General features: G+C 40.9%; 1 protein-coding gene across 12 annotated transcripts in view; it reads left to right on the forward strand.

Annotated features, from left to right (window-relative positions):
• MYO1B (myosin IB) overlaps positions 1-21,174 on the forward strand; it is a 185,514-nt gene that overhangs the window by 100,468 nt on the left and 63,872 nt on the right. For all 12 annotated transcript variants that reach the window (XM_070508267.1, XM_014837538.3, XM_070508264.1 and 9 more), the window contains exons 5-7: positions 5,143-5,247; positions 9,453-9,499; positions 14,927-14,990. In XM_070508267.1, coding sequence (XP_070364368.1) covers positions 5,143-5,247; positions 9,453-9,499; positions 14,927-14,990 — 216 coding nt within the window. The remainder of the gene's footprint in view (positions 1-5,142; positions 5,248-9,452; positions 9,500-14,926; positions 14,991-21,174) is intronic.

The following is a 21,174-nucleotide window of genomic DNA, read 5'->3' on the forward strand; positions in this document are numbered from 1 at the left end:
ATAGTTGTATTTCAGTAAAAACATTGCTAGTCACGACTCCTCTTGGAGCAAAGGCTGTGTTTCTTATTGCAAGACCTGTGCGTTTTGTAGCACGATTGGAACAGTTGACAGCTGCCTGTCAGATCACTGTGGGTGTGCTGCAGCTGGGTTATTTTGCAGCACTGCAGACTCAGGACCGGTAAAAAGAGTGTTCCTCAGTGTTGCACAGTCCTTCTTTCATTGTGCACAAACATGGCCTCGTGATTTAGGCAGTCTCACTCTTTAGGTCACTGGACCACCAGACCTATGTAAGCCCAGTTCCTAGAGAAACTTGGGTGTCTTAATCAAGGAGATAGAGAGGTATAGAAGTAAACATTTCAGTATGTGTGTGAGTGTAAATATGTGACTCTGTCTATATGCTATAATGACATATGTGACATGGTTATATGATCTATATGTGGCGTATATGCTATTACATATATTTATGAATGCATGCATAGATACCTGTTAATTCCTGGGTAAATCTACTAGAAGCTCTATGAAAAAAACTCAGAATAAGCTTTGCCTGTATTCATACCTTTTTTCCCCTGACAAAGTGATTGAATCCAAGTGGAGCCTGCTCAATTAACATGCATAGGTTTTGATATCTTCGCAGTGAGATTCCCATCCTTTTGTCCTCCTGGTTGCAAATGTCTTTCATTGAAATATTTGCTTTCCCTTTCTCTTTGACCTAGTGCTGTTTCACAATGCTTTCTTTCATAAAGCATATTATTATATATAAATTTATATAATTACATAATAACATATAATAGATATTCACAACCCAGTGCAAGGTGCCAGAGAATACAGAGTTAAATTAGTTATCATTCTTACCTTAACAGGAATGTAAAATCCCCAGAATCAAGCTATCATCTCTAACTCCTTTTTGTTCTATGTAGAAATGAATTCTGATGTAGATGTTTTGATTTTGAAGTATTTTCTTATAGGCCATTTGTCCATTAGTGCAGAATATCTGTTAACTCTAGATGTTTTCCCATTTTCTGGTGGGAAGAGATTTTGACTTCAAAGACTTAATATTTTGTTTGCCTGACTATTGATGAATTTTACAATTCAAGTTACATTTAAATATATATGGACATAAATTTACATATGTAAAGTATCTATGAGTCAGAGAATTGCTGAACTAAGAATTAATAATAAGCAGTGTTAAGTTTTGCCAATTTTAACTGCCACTGTTCTTATATCTAAAATGGCAGTGCTTTTCGAAATTTTGAGTACATATGAAGAATACACCTCTTTGTCCCAAATAGAATCATTTTATATTTTTACAGCATATGTGCAAGACATTGTCATTGAGAGTATGATTACTAGGTTAATGTATTCACAGGCTATTCAAAAGTATTGCTTTGGGGGCCAGCCCTGGTTGTCTAGTGGTTAAGTTCAGCGCCCTCTGCTGTGGCGGCCCAGGTTCACTTCCTGGACACGGACCTACACCTCTCTGTTAGTGGCCGTGCTGTGCTGGTGGCCCACACACTGAAAAATAGAGGAAGATTGGCACAGATCTTAGCTCAGGGTGAATATTCCTCAGCAAAAACCAAAAAAAAACCCCAGCAAAAAACAGTATTGCTTTGGAAAATGCTTACAGTTTTATGCTGTAATTGTCAAGGTCATGTTTAGTTGGTACTTGTAATAGTCAACATAATTCAAAAACGAGACTTTGAAATATGGAGGATGATAATTTGATTCTTGAGTCTTCTCAGAAATATAATTTCTGTTCATAGAGGTTATTACATAAAGTTTTGATTTGGACAAATAAATATTTGAATAAAGATCCAAATTTACTTGAACTTTAGCACAGAAGAGTCAAAAGGAAATGAAGCAGAAAGCCTCATGAGATAACTATTATTTCCTGTTTCCAGCATGGGGAAATATTATAAAAACAGTCTTCTCAACTGTGTTGGACCCTGCAACTTATCCTTACTGGTTCACTTACTTTCTCTAAAGTAGTGACTGTCTCGTGAACCTCTTGAGTTAAAGATCAAATATTTTGTCAGGAAAAAAAATTATAATAGTTGTCTTTTTTAGACAATGAGACTTTGCAGAAAATTACTCTTAATCCAAGCTTCCAAAAATAAATTATTAAAATGAGCCTAATAGGAGAATTCCTGAAGATAGTTAAGGATCTGAACATAGAAACTTTTTAGCAACTTAGAAGTAAGTATCCTTGAAGCATATTTAGAAATGATATTTGAATTGCTTTAAATAGATTTTAAAGTTAATAAAAGTGCTTCCTAATTTCAGTTTAAGTTAACCCATCTTTGTATCTCAGTAGATTTTGTGAGTTTACATACAATTTAACAGCCAGGTGATGTAAGTCTAATCCAAATTCCAAAAGAGTTGTTCCTGGCACCATTTTTTTTTTTTTTTAACAGATTTGATCCTGAGAGAACTTGATTCCGTTTTGTTCAGGCCATTAAAAGCTCTCTGAGACTCCAGATCAATTCTAGCGGCCACCGAAGGGTTCTCATTCTTGGTGGATATCCCCCCGCCCAAGACACTTTGTCCCTGGAGTCCATCCTGGACCAGAACAGGGTTTCTCGAGAACTTACTGTGGCCGTGTACCTGAAGTTTGAGATCTGGCTACAGTGAGATCCATCATCACTGGAATAAACCAAACAGCCTGGCCTGGGTTTTAATATTTCTTGTCAGTTTACCTAAAAGAAAATGTACCTTTTCATCTAAAATGCATAGGTTTATATGTGTTTGTGTATTTGCCACCATCTGGGACAGTTACTTGGCCTATAAATGCTTTCAGTCTTCTAATAGTATAATGAGTAGAAAGACAGGCCAGAAATTCATGTCAAGAAGGAATACACATAATATATGTGAGAGTATAGGTGGGGATGGGGAGCAAAGAATGCCGCCGAGAAAGCAGAATAAGAAAGCAAGCCTGGAGGTGAGTTGCTTCAGAGGCTAAGCCTCAGAGTTGGAATGCGTGGGGATTCAGGAGAATTGGCCCAGAGTTGGAGATGAGATAGCACAGGATGTCAGGAATTTGCTGGGAGGGCAGCCTCACTTGAAAGCTGGAGAGCCTAGAAATAAAGTATCCTGAAGTGACCAGAAGAAGAGTTTCAGTTTGGACTGGTGGGTAGAGGAAAATGTCACCAAGGTCAAGTGAAATGTAATAGCATATAAACTCTTTGTCCATAACTGAGGCCGGGTCAGCCTGAACTGAGCAAAGGAATATGTGCATATAATTTACCAGCTTTTAGATAGTTAAACCCTGAGAACAATGGAAAATGTGGTTCAGGGACTTTACACAATGGAGAGTGTGTTAAGGGACAATGCCCTTTGGAGGAAGGGTATTGCAAAGATGAAAAGACTGATGATTGTCAGTTGCGGTCTTTAAAAGGAGACAGCGGAAATCAGCCATCACAGGCCAGAGAGTCTATTTGGACCCATTTTCATTACCCAGAAAGCAAATTGGAGGAAGACCTAAAGCCAACCATTGAAGAAGTACCCAGCCTCCCACCAGTTCTCAGGGCTCCCTGCGATCACTTACTTCTCCTATATGGTATTTGCTAGTACTCCAGAAGCAGTCATCTTAGGCCCTGAGAACTGTATGTGACCTGCATAAATTCTTGGTGCTCAGTGGCTCCTGTTGGTCGATGTTTTAGGATTGTTCAAGGCCCTGAGGCAAGCGTTGGCCAATGCACCCCAGGTGGCATTCCAGTTGCTCATTTATTATTTCTTTAAGGGTGGAAAATGGGGCTGGACAGCACAGCAGGTCTCCACATGAGACATGGCAGTGTTGAGATTTGCCCCCTTCTGCCCGTGAGCAGAGGTCCTGTCACTCACGCCTGGGGAAGGCTCGTCTGCTCTCAGACAGTGGTGCCAGAGCAAAGATTTGAGAGGAAGTAAGATCTGAGGAGCTTGGTTTCCCTACCCCGACTGTCCCAGTGAGGGTGTCTGTTTTATTCTGCCAACGTTTAATAGTTGAGCGTTTCCCAGATCCTGATTATGGAACATTAGAACTAGGACAGCTCAACGAGAAACAGATTCCTTGGCACATAAGTTTGGGAAATGCAGCATTCTCGATCTTTTCCAGAGTTCTACCATGCGCGTGATCCTCCAAGAAGCCCTTTAAAAAGGAAACCTGTTCTCACTTCATCTAACTCACAGTGGCCCCAAATTCATTTGACTTTGGACCTCATTTTCCCTGAAGACCTGTTACATTCCTTGGAACTCAGTATTAAAAGGATCAGGTTCTAGGAGGCAGGTGCTGAGAGGGGACACGGACTGAGAGACACAGAAGGAGAAAACTGTCAGAAACAAATTTTGTCCACCTTTGAGCTAAGACGTCTTTGTGCACCTCAGGTGGCTTGCTGCTTGCAGCAGCTTACCTTTCAGAGTTACAAGTGAAGCCCATGAAAGCAGCTATTCACTGAAGGGGCTGTATGTCTTGTTATCAAATCCTTAGATTACCTGCTTAGTTTTTAATTGAGTTGAAGAGTAATTAATTTAGTCTAATTGTGAGCAAACCGGTTTGATTTAGAGAATATTTCTGAAGAGAATAGTTCTTTTAAACTTTAAAAAATACATTTAGGGGGCCGGCCCAGTGGGGTAGTGGTTAAGGTCTTGTGCTCCACTTTGGTGGCCCAGGGTTCGCAGGTTCGGATCCCAGGAGCAGACCTAGCACCACTCATCAAGCCGTGCTGTGGTGGCATCCCACATAAAATAGAAGAAGACTGGGAGAGATGTTAGCTGGAGGCCAATCTTCCTCACAGCCATGCACAAAAATTTGGTAAAGATACCCAGATTATCAAGTTATTTTTGGCTCAAATCATCTGTGTAATATAGTAATTGTATGTAAATGATTGCTCTGAGAACATAGTTCTCCCAAGATTTTGTTGGCTGTGTTACTCGGCAAATCTTTGAGCAGCCCAGTGATAACCTTTAAGCACAATTCCTATTACAACTGTATTAACGATATGTTGTTGAATAGAAAGCACTAATCTTTTTAAACATATTTACATATATTTAAGTCTGTTTATAGCTAGGAGTAATAAAGGCATTGGAAAACACTGTAAATGGGTCTTCTCCCTCCCCCCCAAATTTTTAAGTTTTGCCTAATTTATTAATCTGACTTGTTTTCATCCACAGAGGCCAGCAAGCTTGTTATGTCCTATGTAGCAGCGGTTTGTGGAAAAGGAGCAGAAGTTAATCAAGTCAAAGAACAGCTTTTACAGTCCAACCCGGTGCTGGAAGGTAGGATTTTCTGTGTGCTGGGTCGGTGTGACTGAGCAGTGGATCCGGTTGTCAGGGCCCTTCAAGTTCCTGGTGTGCTGGGAGGTGGGCTGGGAGGTGGGCTGGGAGGGCCGAGGCAGGAGGAGACTCAGGCCAGACCTGCCCAGCACACGGGCAGCGTCCTAGGAACGCTTGGCTCCAAGTGCTTAAAGGGGGAACCATTGACTCGTGTAAGAGGAGCTCTCCCACCTACAATCATTTTTTTCCCTTTCCATTTTTATTTAAATCTCTTCACTTTTGCTTAAAAATAATCAGCTGATAGTTGCATTTGACTCGATGGCTAGGAGACTTGGTGGAACAGAGCGCCGTGAGTACAGAGCAGTTTTATTGTTCAGGGTGACCCCTGTGGCTGCTTGGTTCCGTTGGCAGGGAGATCAAGGCTGTGCCAGAGAAACATCTAAGGGCCAGTCTTTTCAGGGCCCTAGAAAGCCTAGACCTGACTGTAGAGCTCACATTCTATGCATGACTGTCTGTACTGGTCAGCTCGGGTTGCCATAAAAAAATGCTGGCAACTCGGTGGCTTAAACAACAGAAATTTATTTTCTCACGCTTCTGGAGGCTCAGAAGTCCAAGATCCAGGTGCTGGCCAGGTCGGTTTCCTTCTGAGGCCTCTTGGCTTGTAGGTGTGCGTGTCACCGTGTACTCACATGACCTTTTCTGTCGATGTGGTGGGGGAGGGGTAGCCTGGCTGGCTCATGACCTCATTTAACCCTAATTTCCTCCCAAAGGCCCCCTGTCCAAATACCACGCATTAGGGGTTAGGGCTTCAGCATATGAATTGAGAGGGACCCACAAACATTCACTCCATAATACCATCAGAAAACAAAGCCAGGCGTGAGTCCCCTTAATGCCATGGAGGTTGACGGAAACCATCGGTATAAAGCATCTTTTACTTTGGGAACATAAATCAGAGCCTTTCCCTATTGATGGCAAGCTTTTAACATTGCTTTATATTGGAAGGATGTCTTTATTGTCATTTAACACAGTTGTTGGGGTAGAGTAGGGTTTCTCAGCCTCAGCACTGTTGACATTTTGGACTGGATGCGTCTGCTGTGTGGGGCTGTCCTGTGCACTGAAGGAGTTTAGCAGCATCCGTGGCCTCCACCCACCAGGTTCCAGTAGCACTCCTGCCCCTAGTTGGTACCATTGAAAATGTCTCTGGACATTGCCAGATGTCTCCTAAGGGGTCAAAACCACTCCTGATTAGAATCTCTGGTCTGTAAGAGTAGTTTGGTTCAAGCTTTTGTTCAAAGTCACAGAAGGTCAGGATTTAACACCGATTAAAGCAGAGCTCTTTGGGGTGGGTGGAATGCCCCACTGTGTGGAGGGACAGAACCCTGCCCGTTGTCGTTGTTACTCAGGCCTAGCCCCTCCTTCCACTTTAATGGATCCTTATCCCCCAGATAGCGAAATAAGAGTCGTGAAAATGCTTTAACTTCATGAAAGGCAAAGGCTGAAACATTTGTTACGTTGCTACTGATCTTTCTTCCCCTTCAGTATCTTAATGAATAAAGAAGCTATTATAAAAAGTGCTATAAATTCATTTTATTGTTCCAGTATTTGGCTTTTTGTTCCTGTGTTTTGCTTTTAAGTTAGGGTGCTTTACATGTGTTGTATTTCTGTATATGCTTCTTTTAAGAATGCCGTGACCTAAAGGAGAAGCACTGTGGAATGCTATAGCTTGCATCTGTGATTAGAATCTGGCCCTTTATTCAATGGTATTTGAAACTAGGCCCGGGTGCAGGAAATGGTAGAAATGTCTACTGTGGGCATGTATTATCTTTTATGGGAATGCTTTACTTTTTAACTGGAGCTACTACTGTAAATGAACATTTAGAACAATGAACTTAAAAAAACAATTGAGGAATGTGTCTCAAGTGTTCTATAATGGAAGACTTGTTTTTGATTCTGTGGCTCACAATAAAAGACTTCAGTGTTTAAAACTGTGTTAGTAATGTGCAACTCAGATTTGTTTGATGAAAAGATGGTTTATGGCTTACAAATGGCGCCCTGAATAAAGTTTTTCTGAAGCAATTCCTTCACTTGCCCTTGACCTTCAAGCCGCAATAAACTGTCCTTTATGTATCGGCATCTTGAGCTGGACTTTGGGACAGTGCAAGTTAGTTCACTTGGCACCCCTCCATGTTCACACCCACCGGGAAGGACTAGCCTATGAAAATACAAAAAATGTCATGGTCTTCATGATAGCTCAGTCAACCCTCACCATTACGAAGCTTGTATTTATTAAAGTGTTGGACATGGGATAATGATGTGAACCTCTCCAGCAAGCATCCTCTTTTGAGTATTTCCTGTGTACAGGTTTCCTCACTCAATATAGCATCTCAGCTTATTTTCTATTGAAGAGAGAATTTGGTGTCAGGGACCTACCTAACCATACCCATTCCAAGCGGAATGTCTCATACAAAGAACTTCGCCTGTGTTGACTTTGTAAATTTTGTCTTAACTGAGCAGGGGCCAACTTTTTTTTTTTTTTTTAATCAAAAAACCTAAAAAGCCAGCCAACGTGACACATAACACGTTAGGTTTGGCTACTGAATGTAGAAAGTGAACTTCACCTTGAACACACGTTTCCACACCTTGGTCAGGTGATTGCTGTCAAAACTTGGACCAGCTTTTAGCCCTAAGTAATCATTTGAGCTCTCATCACTCTAATCTGCTGTGTGTTAAATTTAATGAAGTTTTGGAGGCTTCCAGAGATTTGGTGCCTGACCTCCCAATCTAAGATTCTTTTCTGTTTGCCACATCGTCATGAGCTCTTCAGTCCTTGCTAGGTGCAGTGTGGCCCAGGGATCCCAGTAATAGCCTTGGGGTGGGGCTGGTGAGGTATAGGTAGAAATACAGAATTTCATGCCCATCCCCAGACCCAATGAACCAAAGTCTGCACTTTAACAAGGTCCTCAGGTGATTGATATGCACATTAATATGTGAGGTGGACTGCTGGGCTTCCAAAGCATCAAACAAGGTCCCCTCTGCTTATAGGACTTATATTTATTTGATTTAGGCCTCTACTACCATGGCCCTGATTAATTTGCCCGTATACCATGCACAAGCTTGGTGAAACAGTCCTTTCACCTTCTGACACTATGAACTGTACGTGTTAAACAGGAGGACTCTGTACTTGGGGCCACATCAACTCATGGTTCTTATGTGCCCTCATTTAAAAGGGAATCCTGTGGGAGATTCCGGCTCTTCAACGTAGCTAAGATTGGAGCAAACCTGGATTTTGCATTATGAGCCAAATTAGTTTTCTTTATTTCCTGGAAAGTTTCACTTAGGTCTGATGGACATAAGCTAATGAAACTATGTAGCATGTTTAGCCTATTGGAAATGACGTTAGGTTTCAAATCTCTTTCTGTATTTCAGAGTTAGATATTTAGGTATGTTTTTCTTTGGTAAGGAAGCTTGGCCCTGAGCTGACATCTGTTGCGAGTCTTCTTCTTTTGTTTTTTTCCTCCTGAAAGCCCCAGTGCATAGTTGTATATTCTAGTTGTAGGTCATTCCAGTTCTATATGGAATGCCATCACAGCCTGGCTTGATGAGTGGCATGTAGGTCTGTGCCCAGGATCTGAACTGGCGAACCCTGGGCAGCTGAAGTGGAGCACACGAACCCAACTGCTACGCCACCGGGACAGCCCGAGTTATACATTTAATCACATTGAAGTAGCTTTATTTTAAAATTAAACAATTTAAAGTTTCTCATGCCTTTTCTGTCTGGAAACCTCATGAAATTCCGCAAAACCTTTGATAACATTAAGTAGTTGTCTTTGAAATAACCTTATTCACTGGTGATAATGGTGGAAGAGCAAAGACGACTTGTTTGCTAGCCACTCAATTGACTACTCTCAAAACGATTAAAAAGTGTTGAATTAGACAAGATTAAGTTTACGGGAAATCTTGGAAAAAATTCCATGATTCATAGGCATGGCTCTTCTTTTCTGTGAACTTACAATAAGACGCGGAAGCTTTAGCAAGTTACTATGACTTCTCTTAAATGTGTTTCTATGAAAAGTTTGGATGGAAATGTCATTGCTGCAAGTCACATTTTCGGGGATTTATAGCTGTCAAATCATTACATTTGCTTTGTCTTTCTGCTTGAAATTATTTTTCTGTCAATTTTAACCACACATCTGTTTCTTCCTTACTAGCTTTTGGAAATGCCAAGACTGTAAGGAATGACAACTCCTCTAGATTTGTAAGTATTTGTGTAAGCATAAGTGTTAACACTAATATTTAGCTCTTGTATGTTTAAACACTTAGCAGATGTTTAATATTTCTTAATACACACATTTTAAAGATAAGAACACCATTGCTATTGAGACGCTGAAGCTTCTATAAGGACTACTTTTTGCCTTCTGGAATTTTCCTTTTTGATTCTTGGAGTGACAAGCTGTTTTTTTCGTGTGTTCTTGTCATCTACCTAAAATTCCATGAGCAATTTAAATGAGGCTATTTAGAATAACTATTTACGTGAGTTTTGGTATTTAAAATTTTAATTAAACATCAGAAATTAAGTACAATAGGCCCCCCTTATCCTTGGGGGATATCCAAGACCCACCCCCAGTGGATGCCTGGAACTGCAGATAGTACTAAATGCTGTGTATGCTATGTTTTTTCCTACGCAGTAGGCTAACAGATGGGTAGCAGATACAGCATGGATACTCTGGACAAAGGGATGACTCACATTCCGGGTGGGATAAGCAGGAGGACACAAGACTTCATCACGTTATTCAGAACAACGTGCAATTTAAAACTTACGAATTGTTAATTTCTGGGATTTTCCATTTAATATTTTTGGACTGTGGTTGATCATGGGTAACTGAAACTGTGGAAAGTGAAACCACAGATAAGGGGGGATGACTGTAGAAAGAAGGATGAACTGGGTGTCAAGTTTGTATACTCTGTAGCTTTTGTCCTTCATGCAATGGGAGCAGAAAGGATGGGGGTGTATTCTAAAACTTTACAGAGGTAAAATCATTAGGTTTGGCAACTAATAAGGAGAGGACTAAATAGTAAAAACTGAAGCTAATTGATGTTTTGAGTTTGGTTGCGTTGGAAGATGCTAATTCCCCTAATAGAAGCCTTCCAGCCTCATCACCCATCACTCTCCAGCATGCACTGTGCACGGCAGCCCACTGGGATCTCTCCAGCTGTGCTGGGCTCTTTCATTCATGCCTCTGGTCTTTACAGAGACCCAGATGCTGCCTGGAGGCAGCTGGGGGAAATATGTTGAGTATGATAGTGGCGTTTTGAAATTGGTCCCTTTTTTTCTATAGTTTAACCAATCTTATAAATTCTTAAAAGATATACTTTATAAGGTGTCTTCTCATGTAACATTACTGGGGACCATTTTTGGTGGTCTTCTATGCTTCCCTGCCAGAGAGCCTATGCTTCTCTGCCAGAGAACCTTCCTGCCCTCTCTCTTTCCTGTCTTCTTTTAGCCCCTTTTTGCTTTTGTCTCATTAGAGTTACCGAGTGCTGAAGGCATGAGAATGAGCTCAGGTGGAGATCGTTTTGATATCTTGGAAAGTGGAAGGCTAAGGCTCCCAAATCCGAGGCTGTGCGTTTTTTCCGTCGGATTAGCCCTTTAAGTTCTTAGAACTGATTTGAGCCTTGCCTTTTCCTGTTGTGGTAACATGGCTAATCTTATTACATAAATGGAATGAGAAGCAAAGGGTGGGCAGATAGAAGTACTTCCAATAGATCAAGCTTCTTTATGGGATGGAGATTTTATTTTTGCTGTTTGCAAGTCACACACATGCACACACACTTTTAAAAAATTGCAAATATATTTAGTCTATAGACCATAAAAATGCAGAAAACCATATTATTTAAAGAGTCGTTAGTACTTAGTGATATTTGAAAATCTGGTGAAAGGTTGGCAGGTGATTTGGCTCATTAAGTAACTTCAGAGAAATCCTATTATAACACAGGTATTAGGATGTGAGATTAATACGTGATTATAGGCTAAATCATTTCATGCCCGGATTTTAGTAATATCTCTGCTTTGTGGTCTAACTTGACCAGTAACATGCTCAAATCATGTTAGAATATTATAGTAGGACTGTGCTGTATTTAAACTGTCTATAACAGTGGTTTATGACTCCTGGGAGATTACATTTTCTTCTAGTGTGTTTGACTGGTTAACCAAGAATAAACTTCTTGAGCTCTTCACTGAGAAATCTGGTAGGCCCTGAGATGGTCTAGTTCCTGTGCGTGTTCCTTGTAGCTGACATTTTATGTCAGAGTTCCCGTGGAGGTGCCTTACAGTGCTCTCCTCCCTCCAGCACCTCAAAGGTGACGTTGAGCGTCTATTAAGAAGACACCCACTGTTTTTGGGAAAAAAAACCAAAAAACAAAAACAGTTTTAAGGCTTTGAAAATCTCTGTTCTTGACCAAGGATTTTGGAGGGGGGAGGGGCGTTATGTTGAGCACTTCCTGGGTGCCAATTGCTGAGCTAGGCACTGGGGCGTGTAGGAGGGAACCTGTAGGGCAGGAAGCTTTCATCACCAAACCTCTCATTCAGTAAGAATAAAAAACCACAATTTATTCATTTGTTCAGAAACACTGTTCTTTTTTTACCATAGTTAACCCTAGGTCTCCCTGCATCTCCTCTTGCAGCCTAGGGTCCTTTCTCCACTGGTAGCCAGAGGGATCTTTACAAACTTACGTCTCTCACTGCTGAAAGCCCTCTGTGGCTCCTCCTTGCACCTGGAACACAGTACAGGCTCCCTCCCAGATCTTTGCGTGACCGGCGTCTTGTATCATTTAGGTCTCACTTCAAATGTCATTTCCATGATGCTTTTCATAGACTCTATAACTTCTTCTTGTTTTTAGTTTTTTAGGCATTTATCAGTCTCTGGAATTATTGTCCTCACTTCCCCCATTTACGTGATCACTGACCCAAGAGAGCAGGAGCCATGAGAGTGAGCACGCCAGCCTTCTCGTTCGCTGTGGTGGCCCCAGTAGCTAGAGCAGTGCCTGGTGCCCCTGTAGACACTCAGAAAACATTTATTGTTTATCTCTTTTTAAGAAGCTTATAAACTAGTCAGAAAAAATAGACATGGCTAAAAGTAATTGTAACACAACACGTAAAATAATTATAACACACATAAAAGTTCCTCATGAAAATTATCGATAAAATGTAATGGAAGTTGAGGAAGGAGAAGCTGGAGGAGTCTGGGACTGGGAACGGTTCTGAGTGGGCCCGTGAGATTTAAATGTGCCAAAATCTAGTGGAGAGAAGAAAGAGCTGGCAGTATAGCATGAGGAAGCTTGAGGAGAGAAACCAGTGTGAACCTGCATTTACCAGGGTTGGTGGCTAGACCAGAGGTTCTGAGACAGGAGCTGTGGGCCCAAGGACTGGAAAGATGGGTCAGGCCTCAACTGGAGGGCTTGGAGTATGAGCTTCAGGGTCTTGGACTTTATTTTGTAGGCATTTGGAAGCTGTTGATTAGTTCTGAGTAGATGAGTGACATGATCAGAATCAAGCTTTTGGAGAGTCATCAGGGTGTGGCTGAATGGGAAGAGGGCCGTTCCAGTGTCAACTGAATTCTCAGTGCTGTCTGATAGTTGTCCCTCGCTGGCTCCTTTTCCATTCTCTACACTGTTTATGTTACTCTCTTCAAACCTCCTATCCTTTACTGTCAGCTGATGATGTTATGCCTATTTCACAGAAATTATGGTCGTCATCATCATCCAAGCCCTCAACCTGGGTGCCTCACCTGTCCCTGTATCTGTATGCACCCGTCTGTCACACTGGGAGATTCTCAACTCCTGTCTCATACAAATCCCTCCACCTGTGCTCTAGACCCTATTGCCTCCTATGTCCAGGGACCACATTCCGTCAAAATCATCCTCTCTTGTGGTCTGTCTCAGACTCCCTTGTGAAGTTACCCTTTCCCCCCTCTTTCACATCTGCCTTGCCTGCGCTGTCACTTGCCATCATGGAGAGCACCACTGTCCACTCAGTTGCCTGGGCCACATTCCTGGACTTTTTAGTCCTTGACCGCCTCCTCTCTTACCTCCTACATCCAACCAGGACCTGTCATTGTGATTCTCTGGGTAGCTCTCAACTATGTTTTCTCTTCCCTTTTGCTACTCCTGCTAAAGCCACCAACATTTCTCTCCTGATTAATGCCACTGCCTATTAGCCACATCTGGTCTTGCTCCTTTCCAGTCCATTCCACACTAGCCAAAGTGATCTTGTAAAGAGGCAAGTCTCATCATGGCATCCTTGTTTAGGAACTTTTAATGACAGAACTTTGCTGTCAGGAGAATGTCTCAGTGTCATGATGTGCTCTAGCTTCCGTCTCCAGCCTTGCTTCCCCACTCAGCATTCTCACGAGTGCCAGTTCTTATGCCTGCTCTTTTCTTTTCTCCCACCTCCTTGCCTGCCTGGCTTCTCCTGATACTTTGCATTTAAGCTAGGGCAGACTTTCTGCTCCTTCTTTGTCCCCTCTTTATTCATAGCACCGTGACCCACTGTAGGATTTATCCTTGCCCATCCTTGTAGTGTCCTGTTGACCTGTCTCAGCTTCCCCCAGGCTGTAAGTTCCTTGAGGGCAGGCGCTGTGCCTTCCTTTTCCCTTCTGCCTGCATTAGTATCTGGGAAATGCTGGATGTATCTAGGCATTTGCTTAATGAATAAGTGAAGACTTGAAAAGGGCAGATGACCCATGACAGTGAAGGAGGAGAGTCAAGGGAGCATGCATGAGCTAATAAAAAGTCACAAATTGCATTGTTGACTGAGTGCCATATGATCATGTTTCTTCTCCCTTACCATTATTTTGAAAATAGAAAGAGTTAAAGTAATTCTTTGGGACAATTATTTACACACCATCTATTTGACTAAGGTAGAACATGAAAGGAAACCAAGGACTACTTATTAGATCCACACACCCTTATCCAAACGAAAAACAGCTGTCAGGGTTATTCTGTTATACTGGTTACTCTTTAACTAGACAATTATAGACCAATTCTCTAAAAATCACAATATGAAACTCCATGTGTGTTTGAGATATCATCTGTAAGGTGTAATACGAACCTGGGGTTACATGTTGCTGTATAATCTAGATCCAAAGCCAAAGAGAGTAATAGTGGTCGATCTTTGATTCTGAGTTGGTCCCAGCACATCATCGGGGATTTGGTTGGAGTAGATATAAAAACAGAACTTAGAGTGTTCCATTTTATCCACTGTCCAGTATGTTTGGAGTTTCTAGCCATGGCTTAAAACATGTTATCCCTATAAAAATGAAATACTTTATATTCTCAAGTAGTGCACATACAAGGAGTACTTATTTTTGTCAGTTTTTATTCCTGAATTGAGTACACACACAGCTTCAGAAGTTTGAAACACATATCTGAAATGGAAAAGTCGCATGATGGCTGAGAAGATCTATTCTTAAATTAGTAACCTGATATGTTAGCTTTGTGCTAATGGGGTATTTAGTATGAATTATTTATGGAGGCGTATTGTTTGTGTCGTGCTTACATAAACTGTGTCTTTATTAATTACATTTAAACAAATGCACAAACGGCTTAGTATGCTATTCTCTAAGAAGATATGCTGACGGGATATTTTGAGGTGAACTTGAAAACTCACAAAATCTTTCTTTGGCAGGGCAAATATATGGATATTGAATTTGATTTTAAAGGCGATCCACTGGGAGGAGTGATAAGTAACTGTGAGTATTTTGCTTGAATCCTTTTAAAATTCAGAATAGTAAAACATTTATCATACAATATTTCAGATACTCGGGTCTTCAAGAGATAGGTATAAGAATACGTTTCTTTTTCTTTGGATTTTTTTTAACCTATGCATTTCAGATTGTTTTATAATATAATTTAATTTCTAAACCTTTTTAAAAGATCTTTACCTTTGGAAGAGTTTTTAGAAGTCTGCTAAAGAAATAAGAATTAGTCCAACTGCATTTTATATTCTCTAGATCTTTAAGCCAATCTAGTAATGAAAAGGATCCTCCAACGGTCATTTTCTTTAACAAAATTAATCTGTGATTCAAAAGAAAATAGAAATAATTTAAATTTAATAACTTTTTTGGGGTAATACTTATCCAATAAAATGAGTGGACCTGTACTTCACATTTTGTTGTGAGAGATTTTGTCTGTCTTGCAGTGTATTTAGATAATTGAAATGTGATACAACTGTTAGGTAGAAACCGATTCATTTGCCCCCTTTAGTCATGATTTGTGATTATAGAAGTGTAATGTTCTGTGTCAAAGGTGAAAAAACAAACGAAATCAGATGAGGTCTGCTTAACAGCCCCAGGTCCAGAGTTTTCTAAAGTGGGCCCAGTGGTCAGTATCTGTTATAAATATGGCCCTGTTATCAGCACTTTGGGGCTGCAGGACGTGCCCTGGTGTCTCTGCTCGTGTTGACTTCATAGTTGATTAGTTTGGAAAATTTAAGATGACAGCTCAGGGTTTGCACACCTCCTAACAGAGCCCTGGCCTGATTATCCTCCTGAGCCCTCTTGTTTTGTTGAGAGTGACACTTCTGAACCTCCCACTACCCCTGGCCTCCTCACAACCCCATGGTGCTATTGGGATTTTTAGAATGAAAAAAAGTCTAAGTTTGGACTAGAAAAAAGAAAGACAAATTGAAACAGGTATCCAGAGCAATGGTCATTAGATTGGTTATAGCAGTGGTGTTCCTTCTTCAAATGAAATTTTATGCTGAACTCCAGCTATGAAACAGATAAAACAAGACCTGATCTGGTTGAAGAGGAGATGGCTAGCCAGAAGCCCTGGATCCCCAGGTGACCCCTAAGAGCTTCCTGGTGAACTCTAGAACCAGAGGAATGCCATTCCAAAGTTAGTGTTTTCAGTAATTGGGCAAACTATGCAGCCGATTTTTTAAAACAATTTTTTAATCAATGATTCATAGAGAAACCTTCTAGGGCTAGGGTTTCCTCATCTTTGAAACAATGGGACTGAACTGGATGAATTCAGTGGTTCTTCCCATTTCCACGAGTCTGTAGTTTTTTTCTTTTTTAAAGATTTTATTTTTCCTTTTTCTCCCCAAAACCCCCCAGCACATAGTTGTATATTTTTAGTTGTGGGTCCTTCTGGTTGTGACATGTGGGACACCACCTCAGCATGACCTGATGAGCGGTGCCACGTCCACACCCAGGATCCAAACCAGCAAAACCCCGGGCCGCCAAAGCAGAATTCGCAAACCCAACCACTCGGCCACAGGGCCTGCAGGTTTTAAATAGTTTAATTTCCCATTTTAGTTTTCCGTATTACACACTTTGTATGCCATGCATTGGGATTATCTATATTTGTAAAAATGTATAATTATTAGAGAGACTTTTGTTTGTTCTTTTAGTGAGAGAGAGGGATTTTTTCTTTTTTGGCTGGGAAAGATTTGCCCTGAGCTAACATCTGTTGCCAATCATTACCTTTTTAAAATTTTTTCCTCCTCAAAGTCCCAGTACATGGTTGTATATTCTAGTTATAAGTCCGTCTGGTTCTTCTCTGTGAGCCGCCACCACATCATGGCTACTGACAGATCAGTGGTGTGGTTCCGTGCCCAGGAACCGAACCCAGGCTGCTGAAGCAGAGTGTGCCAAACTTTAACCACTAGGCCATCAGGGCTGGCTCTAGAGAGACTTCTTGGAAGTGTTAATATGAAATGAAATTGGCTAGAATCGTGCTAGTTAGGTTAAAACGTTTTATATGTCAAATATGGAAGCAAAAGTACTCACACAAACCATATATGAGGTAAACCAAAAGCAAATGATTATAATTCTGCTGAGCTTGTTCAGCAGACTCTCTTCAGAAGGTAGGGCAGCTGATGAGAGCTGTATAGGAAGAGGTGTGCCTCAGTTTGAAGACTACCATTTTAAGGAATGATCAATTTTTATTCTGAAAGATATTCATAAATCTTGAGCACTTGCTCTTACAAGACAAATTAATTCTAGTTACTAATTAATAATACACTTTTTTAAATGAGATAAATTTACTGTTTTCTTTGTAGAACTTACATCTAAACATCTGGAATGATTGAATCAATAATACTTTTGAAGACTCTAAGAAAATAAAATTATAATATAAAGTTATATATTTTATTAAATAAAATATATTTTTAACTTACTTTAAGTATTAGAAAATAACTTAGGTTTTATGTCTTGAAGTATAAATTTTAAACAGAAATGTCTTCCTGCACCCTAATTCTTACAGTATCCATGGAGAATAAATATTACACACTCAGTTCTTTTCCAATTAAGATTAATATATCATCATGAATGGATTTCATATGGTGATTGTTACCATTTGTTCCCACAATGAAATTATATTGAAATTTGTGGTAGTGGGAACACTCTGGTATTTTAGTGGCCTTTGCTTTGGAAGGGAAAGGAATACATTAGTGGTGAGAGCAGGAAATTTCACCCTGTACAGATAGAGGCCTGACTCATAGGTGGTCACGGAGAGTTGCTGTCTGCTGACCTAAGGCGGTGTAAAGCAATGGGCAGGCTCACCCTTGTTCTCTCCACGCTGCCAAAAGTTACCTTCTTGTAGCCTAGAAAAGAAGACAAAATTTGCCATTTTGTAGGAAGTACGTTTTGCCTCCTTTTCCAGCAACCGCCTAGTAAAAGCGTAGATCATTGTTGGCTATAATTATTACTTTGAAAACGGCACAAGATCACTCAAGCCAGTTGTGTGCCCAGGAAGTGGAAAATAAAGCCCAATAACTGACTCTCTCTTTCTAAAAGAGGTATGCTATAAAACTTAAGTCTTGAGCTCACTTGATAGCTACGTGTCCCTGAGGTTAGTGTCATTAGGAGAGAGGTGTTACAAAAATAGAAAATGGCAAACATTTGCTTCAAGAGAGAAGATAAAATCTGGAAGCATATCCAGATATTTGGCTGATGTGAGATAATTATTTCTCCTACTTTGTCAATGCTTGTAGGTCTCATAAAATTTATACATTTGTATTTGAGGATTTTGGATCTAGTTTTATGAACAAGAAACTTTTGGAAATGTGTGGCTTTTATTAATGGTCACAGACACTTTGTTTGGCTGTGGCACTTGATGGCAATTTAGATTGCGGAGAAAATGTGGTACAAGTCTCTAGGGATCTTATGTCGTAAAAGAAGAATAGCACAGGGATATATATATATGCTATGAAAAAGCCTTATGGTTTTAAGTATGCATATACCTGTGTAAACTGTAAGGACAGCAGATATGGCTGTCTTGTTCACAATGGTGTATACAGTAGGTACTCAGTAAATACTGGAGATGAGGATGGATTTAGTTAAATATAGATGGGCCCTGCCTTTTCCTGCTTCATTATTTGGGGCATATCCATGAGCCTACTCACACAACTCCTATTGGTTTATCATGTGGTTTCCAATGTCTAAACAAAAAGACGGCAAGTTATTTAATTCTCTGTGCCTCCATTTTTTCATCTTTGAAATGGGATGATAATAGTACTGATCTCATAGGGTTGTGATGAGGTGTAAATTATTTGTTAATATCTAAAGCACTTGTAACAGAGTCTGGCACATAGTAAGCACTCACATGTTTTCTTTTTTATTATTATATACTTATTTGTTTATTGTCTCTAGCCCCTAGCTAAATATATGCCCTATAAGGACAGAGAGTTTGGTTCATCACTAAATGTCAGCAAATAAAATGTGTCTGACATCTAATATATATTTGTTTAATTAATAATCACACAACTACACAATGTACAAGTACAATTGACATAGAGAAATATATTGAAAAATAAAGCTTCTGCTTTAGTGGATAGTTTTCTCTGAATATTCTATGCCAGTCATTTTTAACTACTTTTTCTAAATCCCGGAAAGGGAAAGTTATTGGTAGTCAAACGTCATCTGTTCCTGGCTTCTGTGTTCAGCTTGAAAAAAGTAATATGATCCTGTGAATTATGAAGGAAAGCAAATGTTGAAATTGGTGTGTGGTCCAGTAATTATTACTGCCCAGTAAACCACCCCAAACTTAGCAGGGTAAAACAACAGCCCTTTTATATTCTCTTGGATTCTGTGGGTCAAGAATTCGGATGGGGCACGGCAGGATTGGCTTGTCTCCACAATGTGTGGGGCTTCAGCTGGGAAGACTCAGGTGGTTGAGGGTGACCTGCATGAGTGGAGACTGGAATCCTCTGGAGGCTTTGTCACTCGTGTGGCAGGCTCCTGGGCTGGATGAATTAAAGGCTGGGCTCAGCTGGGACTGTTGACTAGAGGTACATACATGTGGCCTCTTGTGGTTTGGGCTTCCCACAACATGGTGGATAGGTTCTGAGATAGAGTGTTCCAAGAGGGAACATTCTTGACAGCAAGTGTTCGAAGAGAACTGGGAGGAAGCCTAAAGTAGCCTGGTAAGTCATACAGTATCGCTTCTTCTGTGCTATTCAGTCAAAGTAGGCATAAGCTTCCCCAGTTTCAGGGGTGGGGGAGGTAGATTCTGCCTCTCAGTGGGAAGACTGTCAAAGAATTTGTGGACCATTTCCTTTTAAACAGCCTCAATCTGATAGATTGTTTACAGAAATGGCCACAATGATTTCTCACCTTGTGTACCTTGGGTAGTCCCCTCTCTCAGTTACTCAAGACTTGGCCAGGAGTCTTGTTTTGGTCAATGGAGCAGTTAGCAAATACAGCACAACCAGAGACTTGAAAATTGGTTACAGATGGGAGCTGGTTCTCTCTTGTTCTTCTTGGGAACTCTCTCATCACCACCATGTGACTGAATCTGGGCTAGTTTGCTGGATGATGAGAGACCCATGGAATGAACCCCCAGACATGAGCGAGGGCATCTTAGATCAGCCAGCTGCCAGTCAACCTGCCAGCAGACCATCAGCCCGTGAAGCCTAGCACACACCAGCCAAGTTGGCTGAGACCAGAAGGACTACAAAGGTGACTCTCAGACTCATGAACTAATAAATGGTATTCTTCTAAGATACTAGGTTTTGGGGCAATTTGTTATACAGCAAAAATTGATACAGAGGTCTAGTAGATAATACCTCTTACCCTACTCAGTTCAGAAACACATGAGAAATAGGCACAGGCATCAAGCTGGAGAGCAAGCAGCTTTATTACTGTTAGAGACAAAGTTGAAGAAAGTGGCTAAGTGGGTGCTACTCCAGTCATGTGCTACATAAGGACGTTTCAGTCAATGATGGACCACATATACGCAGATGGTCCCATAAGATTAGTACCATATAGCCTAGGTATGTAGTCGGCTATACCATCCTAGGTTTGGGTTAAGTACACACTGTGATGTTCACACAATGATGAAATTGCATAATAACACATTTCTCAGAACCCATCCCTGTTGTTAAGCGACCGATGACTGTAGTCCTCTGGTGGTATGGCACTTAGGCAGGTGTCAACAGCACTCAGCAACCGCTGGCCTCTCCTTGTGTGCATTGCTCCTTCCATCTTACAGCACTGGGTAGTAGATCTGAGTGTGTGCACAGTGTGGGGAATCGAAGAGCTGAGCTATATATGCATGTCCGTTTGCTTCTCCAGACCTCGCTATGCAGAGGTGTCCTTCCTCCTGCCAAGGGGAGGAGTGAGTAAGGGGCTGAGAGAGGCTGGGGGAGTTAGTCTAAGGAGATCCCCCCACATGGAATCATCAAGCAGGAGGAAACGTCCAGCCCCTCACAGGGCAGATGGGGGATGGAACAAATGGCTCTGAATTCCTTTTCTTTCACATGTCTTTTGAATTTATGATACAGTTGGCTTCACTTTTATGTGCTGTCTACCTCTTGGGATGTTGTTTAATCTATATGTATGGCACATTCGTGCCATTTTGCAGGATATGGAATATAATTTTAGTCTTTTAAATAGTTTGTGATTTATAGCGTTCTTCTTCCCTTTATAT

This window comes from Equus asinus, chromosome 4 (genome assembly GCF_041296235.1).
Source record: "Equus asinus isolate D_3611 breed Donkey chromosome 4, EquAss-T2T_v2, whole genome shotgun sequence".
Taxonomy (NCBI): Eukaryota; Metazoa; Chordata; class Mammalia; order Perissodactyla; family Equidae; genus Equus; species Equus asinus.